We start from the raw sequence: 13,753 nt of genomic DNA, 5'->3' as shown, positions 1-13,753 counted from the left end.
TGCTGTATGAAAGTGTGTTTATTCCAAAGCTGAATTTCTCACAGAAAACAACGTCTATGAGCAGCAGCAGCATTGGTTATGACAAACTCTAAAAGCCTCCTGGGCTCCAGGGCTTGGGGTCCTGAACCATCCCAACAGAGGAAGCAAGAACATCTTCTCAGAGTTGTCAGGAAGAGGTGGGGGAATGACAGAAAACAGACACAATTATGTTGTTGGCACAATTTCAGAAATCATGCCTGCTCACAAGAAGAGCAAATGTATCAAGACACTTTGCAGGGAGATTAATGCCTGCACAAGAATCTCACAGAACACTCTGCTCCATGCAGACTGTCTGCAAAGGAGCAGCAACTCCCCTGTCAGGAGAGTTGTGTTATTCCTGCAGACAGAAAGCAGGGCTGTTGGTTTTCATCATCCGCTGAACTGCTTCCAAGGACCAAAGTGGCTGGGATGTCGTGCCAGGGGATGTGCTCCTTTCACAGCTGAAGCTCTAAAAGGGTTCCCCTTCTTCCCCCTGCCCCAGCCTCTTGGAGAGGTGCTTGCTGATGGCCAGGAGGGGGTTGGCTCTGTACTCCGGATCGGTGATAACCTCGTGAAACCGAGCCACTTCCTCCCCTCTGAGGAAAGAAAAATAACACACCAGTTCTCTAAGTGCCTCATGTGAAAGGAACTGAGCAGATAAGGACCAAGACATAATGCAGCAGATTTCTGTTGAGACAAGAGTGATCCTGGGTGTAAATCTCAGGGAGAGACAGTGCAAGAATAAACCAATTCAGCCAAGGGCAGAGCTCAAATTGCTGCCAGCTTCATGGGAGCCAGAGACTTTGATCTCATGCCACAGAGACACAAACAATCACTATAGTGTCCAGCATCACTTGGGAATGTTTTTTTTTAGAGCTCTTCCCGAGTAAACCAGAAACAAGAGACTGTGGATCTGGTGAATCACCAAGAATGAAAATGACTTCAGATTGCACCAGCAAAAAATCAAATTCTCTTTAGAGAGCTCATCTACTGACTCTCTTTACTGCTGAACACTGAGCCTTGGTAATCCTACATGCTACGCTAGCTGGACACCATAGGAAGAGCATGACACAATTACCTCTGCATGCCTGGTCACAGCTACTTCCTGGGGAAATAGCCCTGTCTTTAAAAGCAAGCAGGGAAGGACAAGAACAGAGCAGGAGTATTAAAAAAACCCTGAGTTTTCACACAGCCACATCTACTACAGCATCTGAATCTCCCTCAGACTGCCAGGCTCTGCACAGCCTTGCCAGACAAACACTTGGTAGTGCTCAGCTACCACCCTCCCCATCCATGCTCTTGCCAGAGGAACAGAGAGAGGAGCCAATGCTCCTGAAGCTTGGGTCGGGGTAATAAGGTGAGGCTTAGGGAACCTCTCATCTGAACTAATACCTTGGGAAAGAAAACCTCAAGACCTTCCTTCTACTTTTTCCCTCCCACAGACTTGCCAGACCACAAAAAAGTAAAGCAAGACAGAACTAAGCAAGAAAGGCATCCCAGCACCAACACTGGCCTGTTTCTGACAGAGAAGGTATTCATGGAGAGCAGTGCTGGATCTGTAGCCTGACTGTTCAGCCTCAGTTTGAAGCTGAATGACTCAAAACTGACAGAAAGCCAGGAAACAAGAAAGCAAACAATGCCAGATCACAGAGATCCCAGGAGCCCCAGGAGAGCTGTGCTGAGGGAAAATGAAGCTCTTGATGGCCAGTATAAACTACCCAACAGACTAACTCCAGGAGTTACTTGGACACATTTAAGTTCTCCATCTTTGTTGACATTCAAAAGCCACGTGGACTTGGGTCTTGAGCAACCAGTTCTAGGTGACCCTGCTTGAGTACAAGGGTTGGACCAGGTGACCCCCACAGGTCCCTTCCAGTCTCAGCCATCCCAGGAGGCTGAGCAGGAACTGGACACTGACAACCGGGTACTTACAGGAGCTGATATTTCTGAGCTTGTTTCATCAGAGAGAAGTCTGCTGGTTCTGCCTTTGCTTTTATGCGGCTGCGAAGAGAAGAAACAAAACAAGGGAGTGTTAGAGCATTCATTTAGCAATGGCTGTGTAGATGGAAAGAATCCAGGGATTCTGCATCTGCCTTTCCAGAAAGTACAGGTAATTAATTGTCCTGCATGGAAATTGTCCTGAAAGGCAATTATTTCCATAGGCATTGCAGGAAAATGCCAACTCCTTCCACCCGAGGCTGACAGAGCAGGGGCATTACAGGAAAACCAGATCGCTCAGTGCCAGGACTGGTCATTAGCTGTCCATGCCCAGATCACTTTCTGCTTATCACTGACCTCCAGGTCAAACTGAACCCCTTGCTTAGAGAAAAGATCCCATGGAACCTCCCCTCCCCAGCACACATGTCACCTCTGCAGAGCTCATGTTCCCTGCTGACACCACAGAGCTCCAGCCTCCACAGCCATCCGCTACAGGCAGTGCCAGGGATACTCAGCAAGAGGAGGGAGCTGCCAGCCCTGCTTTAGTTCCTGCAGTGGGATCACTGGGATGTAACATGCTGTAATGCAAGACAGTACAGCAGGAGATATAGATCTGCCATCTCTTTGTGCATTCCTTATTCCTGGGCAGAGTCCAAGGAGACCAGAGGTGTAATACCATCCCTCGTGATGCCCGGTGCCAAGCAGCAGCAGAGATTTACCACAAAGCCAGCATTAAGCCCCAGCAAGGGACACAGGGGAAGCACAGAGACTGCTTTTGGGACTTGTGGTGCACAAGGGGAGCTGCTGGTAGAACTGCACATTAGGGAAAGGAGAAGAAATTTCCATTTGCCAGGATTACACAGATGTGAAAGTTAACAGGAGAAAGAGGTCTGGAAAAGGCTCTGCCTCCGTGGGTAGCTCCTCCCCAATTTGCCCTGAAGCAGAGTCCCAGCACACAGGCCAAGGGGGAGAAAGAGGGCCTGCATTCCACCTCTCTGCTGCAGCAGGGATCAAGGAGGAATATTCCCACACTGGTGGGTGCTACGGCCACCCCCAAAGGGTGATCTGCCGTAAGGTCAGGAAACACAACAATTTCCCACCTCCTCTTCAAGAGAGCAGGATCTGTCTCTTGTTACAGTAACCTCCTCTTCCTATTTCCCTCTCTGGCATGCTACCCTCCATCCTCTTATTTTGCCTTTTTTTCCCCCCCGTTCTTCCTTTCTTCTTACTTTCCTTGCCTCAAATTCCCTCACGTCGCTCATCTCCATCACCCATCTCTGTTCAATCAGCTCCTGCTCATTTTCCTCTCCTCATGTTGAACAGCTCAGCACAGGAACAACTTCTGGTCCTAGTTTGCCTGGAATGCTCACAGAAGCTCATGAAAATCCTTTCTTCATCCAAGCTGGATGGCAGCCCTTGGTCACCAGAGCAGGGCTTGCCAAATCTGTGTGTACCACCAAGTCACCAAGGCAGTCCCTTCAGAGGTGAGCAGCTCTGCAGAGGGTGACAAAGCCTAAAGGAAAGTTATTCTAGGGTCCATTCCCTGCTGGATTTCCCCTCAAAACCACCAGCACGCTGCCTGTTCACTTGGACCCTGTTAGCAGCTCAGCTTCATTACACTTCATTGCCTTCATTCATTATAAAACAGAATAAAAACCTCCCTGTAATGCGCTTTTACCCTGCAGGAGATCAAATTCCTGGAGAATCTAATCTTTTATTAATACTGCTGACAAATCACCAGAGTATTACCCTTCCTTTCTGTAATGATTCAAATCCTATAAAAGCCTCCTCTGATTATTTCAAACACTTCTATACAGACATTCAGGAAGCCAGAAGCCAGCAAGGGGAAGAAGAGCCTGTAGCTCCTCCATGCCAATACCAAGGGCGGAGGCTGGTTTGGGGTTAGCAGGTCACAGGCAATGTAGGTGACATGTCAAACTCCCATCTCCACTGTGCCAACTGGGGTTTCTAAAAGGAGAAGCTTTTGGCAAAGGTCTGGGATAGGGAGAGAGGGAGCAGACAGTGCACAGGGAGCAGTCAACTCAGCCATGCTCTTGGCCAAAGGCACACTACAAGACAACAAAGATTCTGGCCAGGGCACAAAGGACACTGCTCAAAGGGCTTGAACTGCTTCAGGGTCAAGCCTGCATTGAAGGTCTGGAAGGATGGAATGTCAGGCTGCAACACCACAAGACGAGGTTATCAGGTGAGCTCAGCAGCATTGCAATGCAGACACCTACGTGCCACTCCTGCAACTCCCAGGACATCTGGACGCTCCCAGCCTGTCTCATGCCAAACCTCTTCCAAGCAATGTGGTTCCCCTCTCAGCTGTGGGTTCAGAAGACACATTTCATCTTTTTTTCTTGTGTCAAGTGAAACACGAAAAGGCTAAAATCGAGTTTTGAACGAGACCCTGTTCTCCTGACCGCTGCCTGTAGCTCCAAGCTGACCTGAAGGACACTTGACCCCGCAGGAAGAGGGGAAATACATAGCCCAGCTCTAAATGGCACATACCTTTTGAGAGGCTTCCTTTCCCTGCCACTTGTGGTCAGGAAGGAGAGCTCAGGCAGGGCTTCCATCAAGGGCTGCATGTCTCCCACCACAGGAGTTGCTTTCCGCTTCGCTTCAGCTTTTTGCTTTTGCTTGGCCAACTTTACACTTTCTATTTCTGCATCAGAAACAAGGCATTAATGGAAGAAGGGGAAACACCTGCAGGAGATAACCCTCAAGCTAAGAAATTCGTAAGTTGTTTTACCATTTACAATAGGCCAGAAGTGATTTAAACCAGGGAAGAAATTAACAAAATGCAGTTGGGTCGTTCCCTCCATTGATGTACTTGCTTGTAATTAGATACATCCTTTCTGACATTGGAATGGGAAGTGAAATTCCCAGACAGATTTGCTCTGTTCCATCCCATCCAAAGTGTTCATTGCTCACAGCAAAATGGCACAGGAGTCCTGGTGTGGCAAAAACCACACTGACCTCGCACAGAATTGGGAAACAAGAGAGGAAGGGACAGCCCAAATACAGCCAGTTCCACATCTGGCCTTAAACAGGCACAGCCCCCTCTCTGCATTGCTCTTGGGACCAAACAACAGTCTCCTAGCACAAGCAGAAAAGATGGGACTTAATGTCAGTGGTTTACTTAGTTTGAAGCGAGCCGAGGTTCCACCTTCATGACTCATTGTGGAGTGCAAGCAGTCAGATGCTGGATGAACTGGACCCAGGGAAAAGCACTGCACCAAGTGGCAGATGCTGATGGCTTTTCTCAGGACCACGTTTCCCCCTCTCCCAGCAGCAGCTCTGACAAGGGTGTGGGCACAGAAAGCACCACAAATGTTACCTCTGTCTCCTTTGCCTTAGGAGGCGGGCATTAAAAGCCACAGGCTCCTGTCTCAGTCATTGAGGTTCCCTGATGTAGCAGTAAGTCTCACAGCTGCCCACACTTTTCAAAGCCAGCAGCTTCCAGGGTGAGCAGCCGCAGAATATGTCCTTTAGGACAGCCCACAAAAGCCCAGCACTGCTACAGGCCTCCAGCTGAACTCCAAGATGCCCCACCTGACCCACAAGTCCCTTGGACAGCTGCAAGGATCCGCCTCAGTGCTGAGCTACAAACTCCTTGTGAGGATGTGACAGTGTGCCAGAAGCCATGGGGCTGTTGGTGACACAGGGAGGCCAACAGCTCCCAAGGCAGCACGGCCACAGCAGCCAGAAGTATTTTTGGTGGGAGCACAAAAGCAGCCAGTCCCACTTACAGACCACAATCCTGGGTCTAATCCTGCTGCCACAGTCAAGGAAGCAGAACTCAAATTCAGTGGCTGGCTCCTTTAATACCTTCCCCTTGCTCGTTCTCCAACTCAGCCGAGTCGAAGAGCAACGGTTTTCCATGAACTACAGTTCTGCTGCACATGGATGTTTGTGACAAATCAGGATTGGAAACACTTCTCCTCACAGCACTCCCTGCCAAGAACACAGCTTTCTGTTCTGCATTACTTCTTTTTTTGGTCTGGCTTTATGAAGCTGACTACTTCAGTGCTTTCATAAACAGTACGTGCTGAAAATTTTCAGACACCTGATTCTGCGCAAACATCCCAAATTCTTTTCCTATGAAGTCTTGTTCATCTGAGGAGCCATGCGATATATGTATTTTTAAATGTGCATACTTCTAATGTCTGAACCATTACATAAGTTTTTTCCCTCTCTCTAGTCTCTCCTAAGATTACTTATTGGAATGGAAGAAAGTTTTGCATTTGCACTACTGGGCTGATCTTTGGTTCCCAGGGTCTTGGCAGCCAGTGTCTCCAAAGCAGCCCTGGGACAAGAAGAAACAACAAACTCAGATTTAGGAAAACAGAGATGTAGGGATAACTTCAGCAGTCCAAGCTGGGTTCTCTTTTGGGGGACAAAAAGCTCTTTCTCCACAAAGAGCTGGCAGAGCTTTTAGGTACTTCCGTTCCTGCGAAGCATTTCTAACATCTAGTATCTCTTAAGACAGATAATTTGGCCTGGAGTTTACTGTCTGTGCTCTCTTCAAAGAAAAGCCTCTGCATTTCACTCCTACTCCCCCATCTTAGTAATTTCAGAGCCAAGAGAAAGAGGCCACAGCAGGGCCAAAACAGCACACATGATCCTGGGAAAGACTGATGCTACAAAGGCATCAGGAGGGCCGGAATAAGACCGTGTAGGGATCCTGCTCCTGGGCTTTTCCAAAGCAGCTGACCTTGACTAGCACAGCCATCTGTATTTTTGTGTCCAAGCAAGATGTCAAGGCGCTCAGCAGCTGCTGGCTGGTTGTTTGGGAGGATGTTTCCTTCAGACATGCATGTTAAATTCATACTTTTTTATCTAAGAAGAGCCAGACACACCTGCAGTGCAACTGGTGAAATCAAAGGTTAATGAACTTGGGCTCAGAGCTCAGGCACAGAGAGCATTTGGTGTAGCAGAAAGCCACAGCCCTCTGCCCCAAACACAGTCTGCGTCCACCTCTGTGGGGCAAGAAGGTGTTAGGAGAAAAGCCTGTCCCAAGAACAGCTTCAGGTGACACAAGGAATCCCTACGCAACTACACTGGGTAGGACAGCACAGTCCCCTACTGTACTAAGACACTCAAAGCAAATATAGGAAAGAGAAGCATTTCTGCCATGGGCTGGGTTTGTTTAGCTCATATTTCACTGCCTCCAGAAAGGCCAGACTGTCTGGTAAGTGGGTTCACTGACCTGCAGCATGTGGGAAAGAGCACAACCAGCAGTGTCCACAGCTCTCCCTTACTGAGGGGGCAGGAGAGCCCACTGTAGGGTCTCACCACAGAGGTTTGGGATTAGCTGCTGGCAGCATGGAGCTCAGCTCCAGCCTGTGCTGCCATCCCCACGGCTCCTGGGTGAGGAGAAGCTCCACAAGACAGCTACTCACATCCGTGCCAGAGTTTTAAAAGGCAGAAAAATGTGCTAAACTTACATGGGCACAGCGCTCTTCTGGAAAAACAAAGGGTTTATGTAGTCACACATTACACATGATAAAAAATCCACAGTGGGACTGGGGCAATGACTAACTCTTGGTGCTGAACACTGAGAAACAATACCTGGAACTTTTATCCCAGTGTTGGGGAGGGGTGAAGATTTCTGAGAAGCGTTCAGCTTCTTCCAGCACTGTCACCCAAACCCAGAGTACAGAGATCCATCAGAACTATGCTCTCTGATGCCATTTCACAGGAATACTCACTCTGCAGCCATCTTTCCTTCCTCAGCTTCATCTTCTCTTTTTTGGAAAGAACATTTTTTTCTTCCACACCTAGAAGAGAAGAGAGATGAGATGGAGCCTGGCTCCTGCATAACAGATTCTGCTCAAGCCTTGATGCTTTTGAACTTGCTGGCACAGCAGGCAGGCTGCAGGCAGATCCAGGGGCTACACTGCACCCCAGCTTTTAGCCAAACAAATCAAGTCTGCCTCGCTGTGAGTTAAAAAAAGGAAACAATTAAGCAGATCAGATCATCAGCACAGGATCACAGAATGGTATGGATTGGAAAGGACCTCAAAGCTCATCCCATTTCAAACCCCCCTGCTGTGGGCAGGGACACCTTCCCCCAGACCAGCCTGTTCCAAGCCCTGTCCAACCTGGCCTTGAACACTTCCAGGGATGGGGCAGCCACAGCTTCTCTGGGCAGCCTATGCCAGGGCCTCCCCAACCTCACAAGGAGAAATTTCTGAAATATATCCAGGGCAGCCCTAAGGAGCAGCTTGTAAAAAACACTAGTACCCACTATTTACCAAATTCAGTATTTGGAAAGCAGCTGTCGAGCACTGATATCCAATATAAAGTAAAACACCATCACAAATATTTTTACTGGAGATCTGTTGCAAGTGCTATAAAATTATATCTCATCTCATGTGTTTAAAATTGACTTTAGCCAACTTTTCTCCTGAAATGTGCTGGAAATACCAGAATTCTGATTCAGTAACAAGCTCCCCAAAGATCACACCACGCACTTTAGATTATTCTTAAGTCTGGGGAAGAAAAGGTATCCCCTTTTTTTCCACCCCCAAAAGAAAGAGGAGAAAGGATTTCAATACAATTATGAAAACAACTCATCAAAGATAATTTATCTGAAGCTACAGATCCTTTAAAGGATGATTTAAACAAAAGCATCCTGTAGTAATTTCTTAAGAACAGAACAAATCTGCTGGGGCCAAGGGGATTTTTCCATAAAACCAACAATCACCATCGTGTTTTGAGTTTCAAAGACAGGGAGAATGAAGCTGGAGCTTCCACAGCCTGTTTTCCCAGAAAAATACATTCCCAAAAAGCACTTACTAAACCCGTGTTTGTTGTGGTACCGAAGCAGATGCCGAAACAACGAATTGCATGGTCCAATAACCAACTCTGAGTTACGCCTATCCCTGATCACCCCACATTTCTGTGGTTTCAAGGGGAAAAAAAAGGATGAATTATAGTCCGTTATCACGTAAGTATTATTATTATGGAATTATTATCCCACCCCAATGATCTCCAGAAGGCTGCCTGCACAGGACACCACAGCTGCTCCAGCCTGCCCAGATTTCAGCCATGGCAGTGCTGGGAAGATCTGCCCCTCATCTGGAAACACACTCATGACTTCACTGGAAAAACATCGCCTGGCAGCCCTTGTTAATGAAAAGAAAAAGGTCCAATTCAGCCAGCTGGCCAAATCTAGTAATAACAGCAATTCAGGTTTGGGTTGGTGTTTCTTTCCCCCAAAACGGTAGTGGAATATTTAAGGCAACACAAAAGCTGTTTTCCTGGCAGGAACCCAGGCTCGCTGCTGGCCAGGGGAAGGTGGCCACAGATAACCAGAGGGTGCCTGAGGGAAAGGAGCTGTATCCCTCCCCTGCCAGCCAGCAGCCAGTTCCTGCCCTTTTCCATCACTAGGCTCCCTAGACACTCCAATTTCCATACCCCAGCCTGCCCTCAGAAGGCTGTTCAGCTGCTTGAAGGTGCAAAGTTGTGTTTGGCAGCTTCCAGTTGCAATGCCGAGTGCCAAAACGGCTGGAAACCCACTGGAGAACAGTGAAGGCAGAATTTAGCTGGTTAATTAACAGCACAGACTGTCCCCAAGGTAGTCTTTTATTTTTATTTAGCTTGCAAGCACCTCTCAGATCAAGCCAAACTGCAGCTCCATTTTCATTATTTTCCTGTGAAATGAGAAGGGTTTAGTCCCCCTCTCCAGCCCATTCCACAGGTAATTTAACAACGCTTGCCTTTGGAACCCTGTGCACGAAGGAAAGGTGAGCAAACCCCATTACATTAGCTAAGGGTAATTTCCATCCTGTAAACTTGACAATTATTTGTTTTAGCAAGAACACTTTTTTCCTTTCTTCCCTCTGATCTGTGCAGCACAAGACATGCCAGATACAAATAGATTAAAAAAAACACACAATAGCTTTTTGCCACCTACATCAAGCATTTGGTACTACTCCTGGCAACCCTCAGGATCCTGCTTTCATGACAGAGAAGCAGATTTTTGAGGATGGCTTCCTTAATTTCAGAAATCTTGAGGGTTTTTTGGGAAAAGACTAAGACTAAAAATTGAATATATATATATATATATATATATATATATATATTCCCACATATATATATATATATGAGACTACTTTTCATAAAGAACTCCTTAGACTAAATATATCTATAAACCCTACCTCAGAAATCCCCATTTTATCCTTTCTAGGCATTGAGAGAGAAGCTGGACTGAGTTAAAGCTGTAACACTAACAGGTTTCCCTGCCCCAAGATCCCACTATTTAATTTTGGCTCTGCAACCAAGGGGGTTTGACAGTTCCAGGAAACTGCATTACTTGGAGCATTTGGCCACGAGCAGAAATATTCAATAAACCTGTGCAATGCCACATGGACAGAGGAGAGTCCTTCAGCACCAGGCATTTGCCCCCTCCTGCAAAGTTCCACCTGGGATATGAGTCATTAAGGAACAACATGTAACATTAATTATTCCTCCAAAACCCTGATGATACATAACAGTAAAGCTGTTGCTGCTCAAAACATAGTATTTTGGCAAACTGAAGTTAAATAACAACAGATGTTTTAATTTTAGCCTCAGTTGTGTAACAGCAAGAATGAGCATATGCCTACAGCTGTGGGATGAGTTCATGAAGGAGAAGTCAGACTACATCCAAAAGCAGAATATTGGGTGTGGTTTGGGGCTGTTTTTTTAAATTACATAGTGTCACTTGTAAATTGTGCACTACTCCTGTCCAATGGAAGAGCCTGGGAAATGGTAAGGACAGTCTCCTGGGGCACAGGCAGCAGTGCTGTGACCTGGCAGCTGTCAGTGCACAACCCCTGAAGGTGTTCTTATTCCTCTAGGAGCAGAGTTGAGGGACAACACAGGCCAGGCAGAACGCCAGCCAAGATATCCTCTGGCAGAGAGGATGCTCCACAGCTCCCTGCCCTCATCCCACCCAACCCACAGCTCCCCATCAGTGACCTCCAGCTCCACTGCTCCCAAAAGCATTGATGCAGAAGGGTCACTAGTGTGACCAAGGCTTGGAGGTGGCAAGGACAGAGGCAGGGGGCTGTATCCAAGCTCTTCGTCTTCTTGTGCTGGGGGAGCCCCCAGGGACAGCTTGGGACCTGTATGTGGGCACAGAAAACACACGTTGGGGTTGTGCCCAGTCCAAGCCCTGCCACACCCTGAGCACGCATGGGAACCAGTGTTGGAGGAAAAGGTGCCAGCTCCTGCTGGGCCAGGGCACGTTTCTCCATGGATACAGCATTTGCTTTTCATGATCTAAAACAAGCTACATTGTTTTTGTTCACACTTAATAAGGACACCAGCACACAAGCGCTGCTCCTGCCCCAATGTGAAAGGCATCCTACAAAAAGTGCGATCTGCATTCTCTGCCCCTTCAGATCCCCTGGTTATTTGAAGCAAAGCCTACTGCCAAGCCTGGCTTCTCACTGGAAACCCAGAGCAGCAGAGCAGCTCGTGTCCTCACACCAAGGTCACGGCTCTGTCAGGCCTGGTAAACATCCCCAGGCTCCAAAAGCAGGGCCAGCAAGGGCACGAGAGCTCCCAGTGCAGCAGAGCTCCCACTCAGCTCACAGAAGCACACAAGGGATGTTCTTTTGCACAGCAGGCTGTGAGAGGTGACTTCAGAGACAGTCTGTCCTTCCATAGTGTGTCTTAAGCCCTGCTGACACACTCGGCCCCTGCCACAAGGTGAAAGCACCTCCTCCTCCTCTGCCCAAGGCCTTTTCCATTTTAGGTCCTCATCCTTCCCACCTGCATGTTCTCAGCAGCCCTGCCCAGAACAGAGGCTGCCCTTCACAGACAGGCACACAGAGGATGCTCAAGGTGGCCCGGTGTGTCACTGCTCCCAAAGACACTTGTGCAGCTCAGGGTTATTTTTACAACCAAGGCTAAAATGCCACAGGGAACGTGGATTTCTGAGCCAAGCGTGCCACAAGGACTGCAGAATGCCTTGACCAAGGCAGGAGACTGGTATTGCTATTTCAGGTTCAGAGAATCAAAGAAATCATAGAATGGTTTGGGCTAAAAGGGACCTTAAAGACTAACTCAATACAAACCCCTACTGTGAGGTAAAAAGAAGAAAGGGTAAAAGAAGAAGGACAGGTCAGCATTCCCTGACGTGGAAGACTTCAAAGCCCACCAAATAAATGCAGAAAGGCTCACCCACAGGCAGGTGCCCTGGGAAACACATGCCATGACAGGGACTTTCCAAGACCAGTGTGATCTCCTTCAGGAAACAGGGCTTTCCAGCTTTGGGAGAATGAGTCTGCTTACAAGAAAAGACATTTTAAACCCCTCCTGATACCCCTTTCCATGTACATGCAACAAGTGTGTGTACGTTTCCTCCAATGAAAGAGTTCTGCAAAAGAATCATAAATTACACGGAGCAAACATTCTTATTTGTCAAGGAACAGCATGGCAAAAAAGTTGACTTTTTCCTTCCTCTCTCTGGCATGTAATTGCTCTCTGTGCAGCCCCATAAACAATTTAAATATCTGTGATCACAGTGAATTTAAGGCCCAGCAGCTCTCACCAAGTTCTGCTGCAGCTTCCAGCCTTACAAAAGGTCACTCAACCACAAGAGCAGCAGAGGCTACAGCATTAGTGCACCATCCCTGGAAGCATTCAAGAGGTGTGTGGATGTGGCACTTGGGGACATGGCTTAGGGGTTCACCTGGCAGTGCAGGGGGAATGGTGGGACTCAGAGAGCTTTTCTAACCTTCATGATTCTATGATTGGATGAATGGTGAAGCCTTCTTGCAACCAAGCTGCTCCAAGGAGCTGCAGGTCTGCAGCAGCCTCAGGTTTTCCACACTCAGCCAAGAAACCCGAGCATTCCAACCCTAACATTCCTGAGCATCCTGCCTTAACACTGTGAGAAGACAAACCCCACCAGAGGCTTCTGAGGGCAACCTCACAGCCCCAGCTCCCTCAGAGGAGAATCAACCACGCTTTCTTCACTTCCACCACCCCATACAGAAGCCCAAGAGTCACATCTCCAAGAAGAGCAGACAGTGGAGCTGAGGCCAAATGCTGCTTCAGGCAGCACCAGAGAAACCTGGACCCTCCCTCACCCAGAGGAAACAACACTGAATGGCTCAAGATTCTCCTGAAGAACAAATTGGTGAGCTTGTACAGTGGGATTAAGCATTGCCATCCAGTTAAAGCAGCTTCCTCTGCTGCAATTCAGACATGGGGGAAGATACAGGAATACGTATATTTTATATAGAAGGATAGATATTCCTCAAGATCAGACTCTCAGGGGAAAGTTGGGGGAGTTAATCCAGGTAAGGGCCATTAAGATGATTAAGGAACTGGAACTATCTATTACTTGAGGAGAGGCTGAAATAGCTGGAAAAGAGGCCTCAAAGGAAATCCTATCGATGTGCTTAACACGTGATGAAAAGGAAGAAGAGGAGGGAGACAGACTATTCCCAATGGAGCCCAGTGACAAGAGACAAGGAGCACACACTGAGCCACTTGTTTTTGCGATAACTTTTTATGATTTTTTTTAAACTGTCAGGAGGTTATAGAGCCCCCAGGTCTCCATCCACGGAAATACTCAAAACCTGACTAGACACAGTCCTAAACAACCTGCTTTGTCTGACCAAAGTGGACCACCAAAGTACACTCCGGTGAGTCGTCAGCACAATTTGGACAGTTGGCAAGAGTCCTTTCACACAGGATAAAGATTTATATTTTAGCAACAGAGATCCATGCACCATGTATCTTGGTTATTTGTGTGGGTGTTGCAGTTTCAATAAAGGGCAGTGAGAAG

The 13,753-nt window shown here is 47.7% G+C and overlaps 1 protein-coding gene across 1 annotated transcript in view; it reads right to left on the bottom strand.

Annotated features, from left to right (window-relative positions):
• The window catches only part of SLX9 (SLX9 ribosome biogenesis factor), a 39,197-nt gene continuing 25,444 nt past the window's right edge, over nucleotides 1–13,753 (bottom strand). The window contains exons 3-6 of the mRNA XM_066189507.1: nucleotides 7,674–7,742; nucleotides 4,471–4,624; nucleotides 1,951–2,019; nucleotides 1–614 (exon numbers count right to left, since the gene is read on the bottom strand). Coding sequence (XP_066045604.1) covers nucleotides 488–614; nucleotides 1,951–2,019; nucleotides 4,471–4,624; nucleotides 7,674–7,742 — 419 coding nt within the window. The 3' untranslated portion in view covers nucleotides 1–487. The remainder of the gene's footprint in view (nucleotides 615–1,950; nucleotides 2,020–4,470; nucleotides 4,625–7,673; nucleotides 7,743–13,753) is intronic.

This window comes from Chamaea fasciata, unplaced genomic scaffold (assembly GCF_029207755.1).
Source record: "Chamaea fasciata isolate MVZ Bird 193981 ecotype frontalis unplaced genomic scaffold, bChaFas1.0.hap1 SCAF_8, whole genome shotgun sequence".
Classification (NCBI taxonomy): Eukaryota; Metazoa; Chordata; class Aves; order Passeriformes; family Sylviidae; genus Chamaea; species Chamaea fasciata.
The sequence above is the reverse complement of the archived record's forward strand: the minus strand, read 5'-3'. Positions and strand labels throughout refer to the sequence as shown.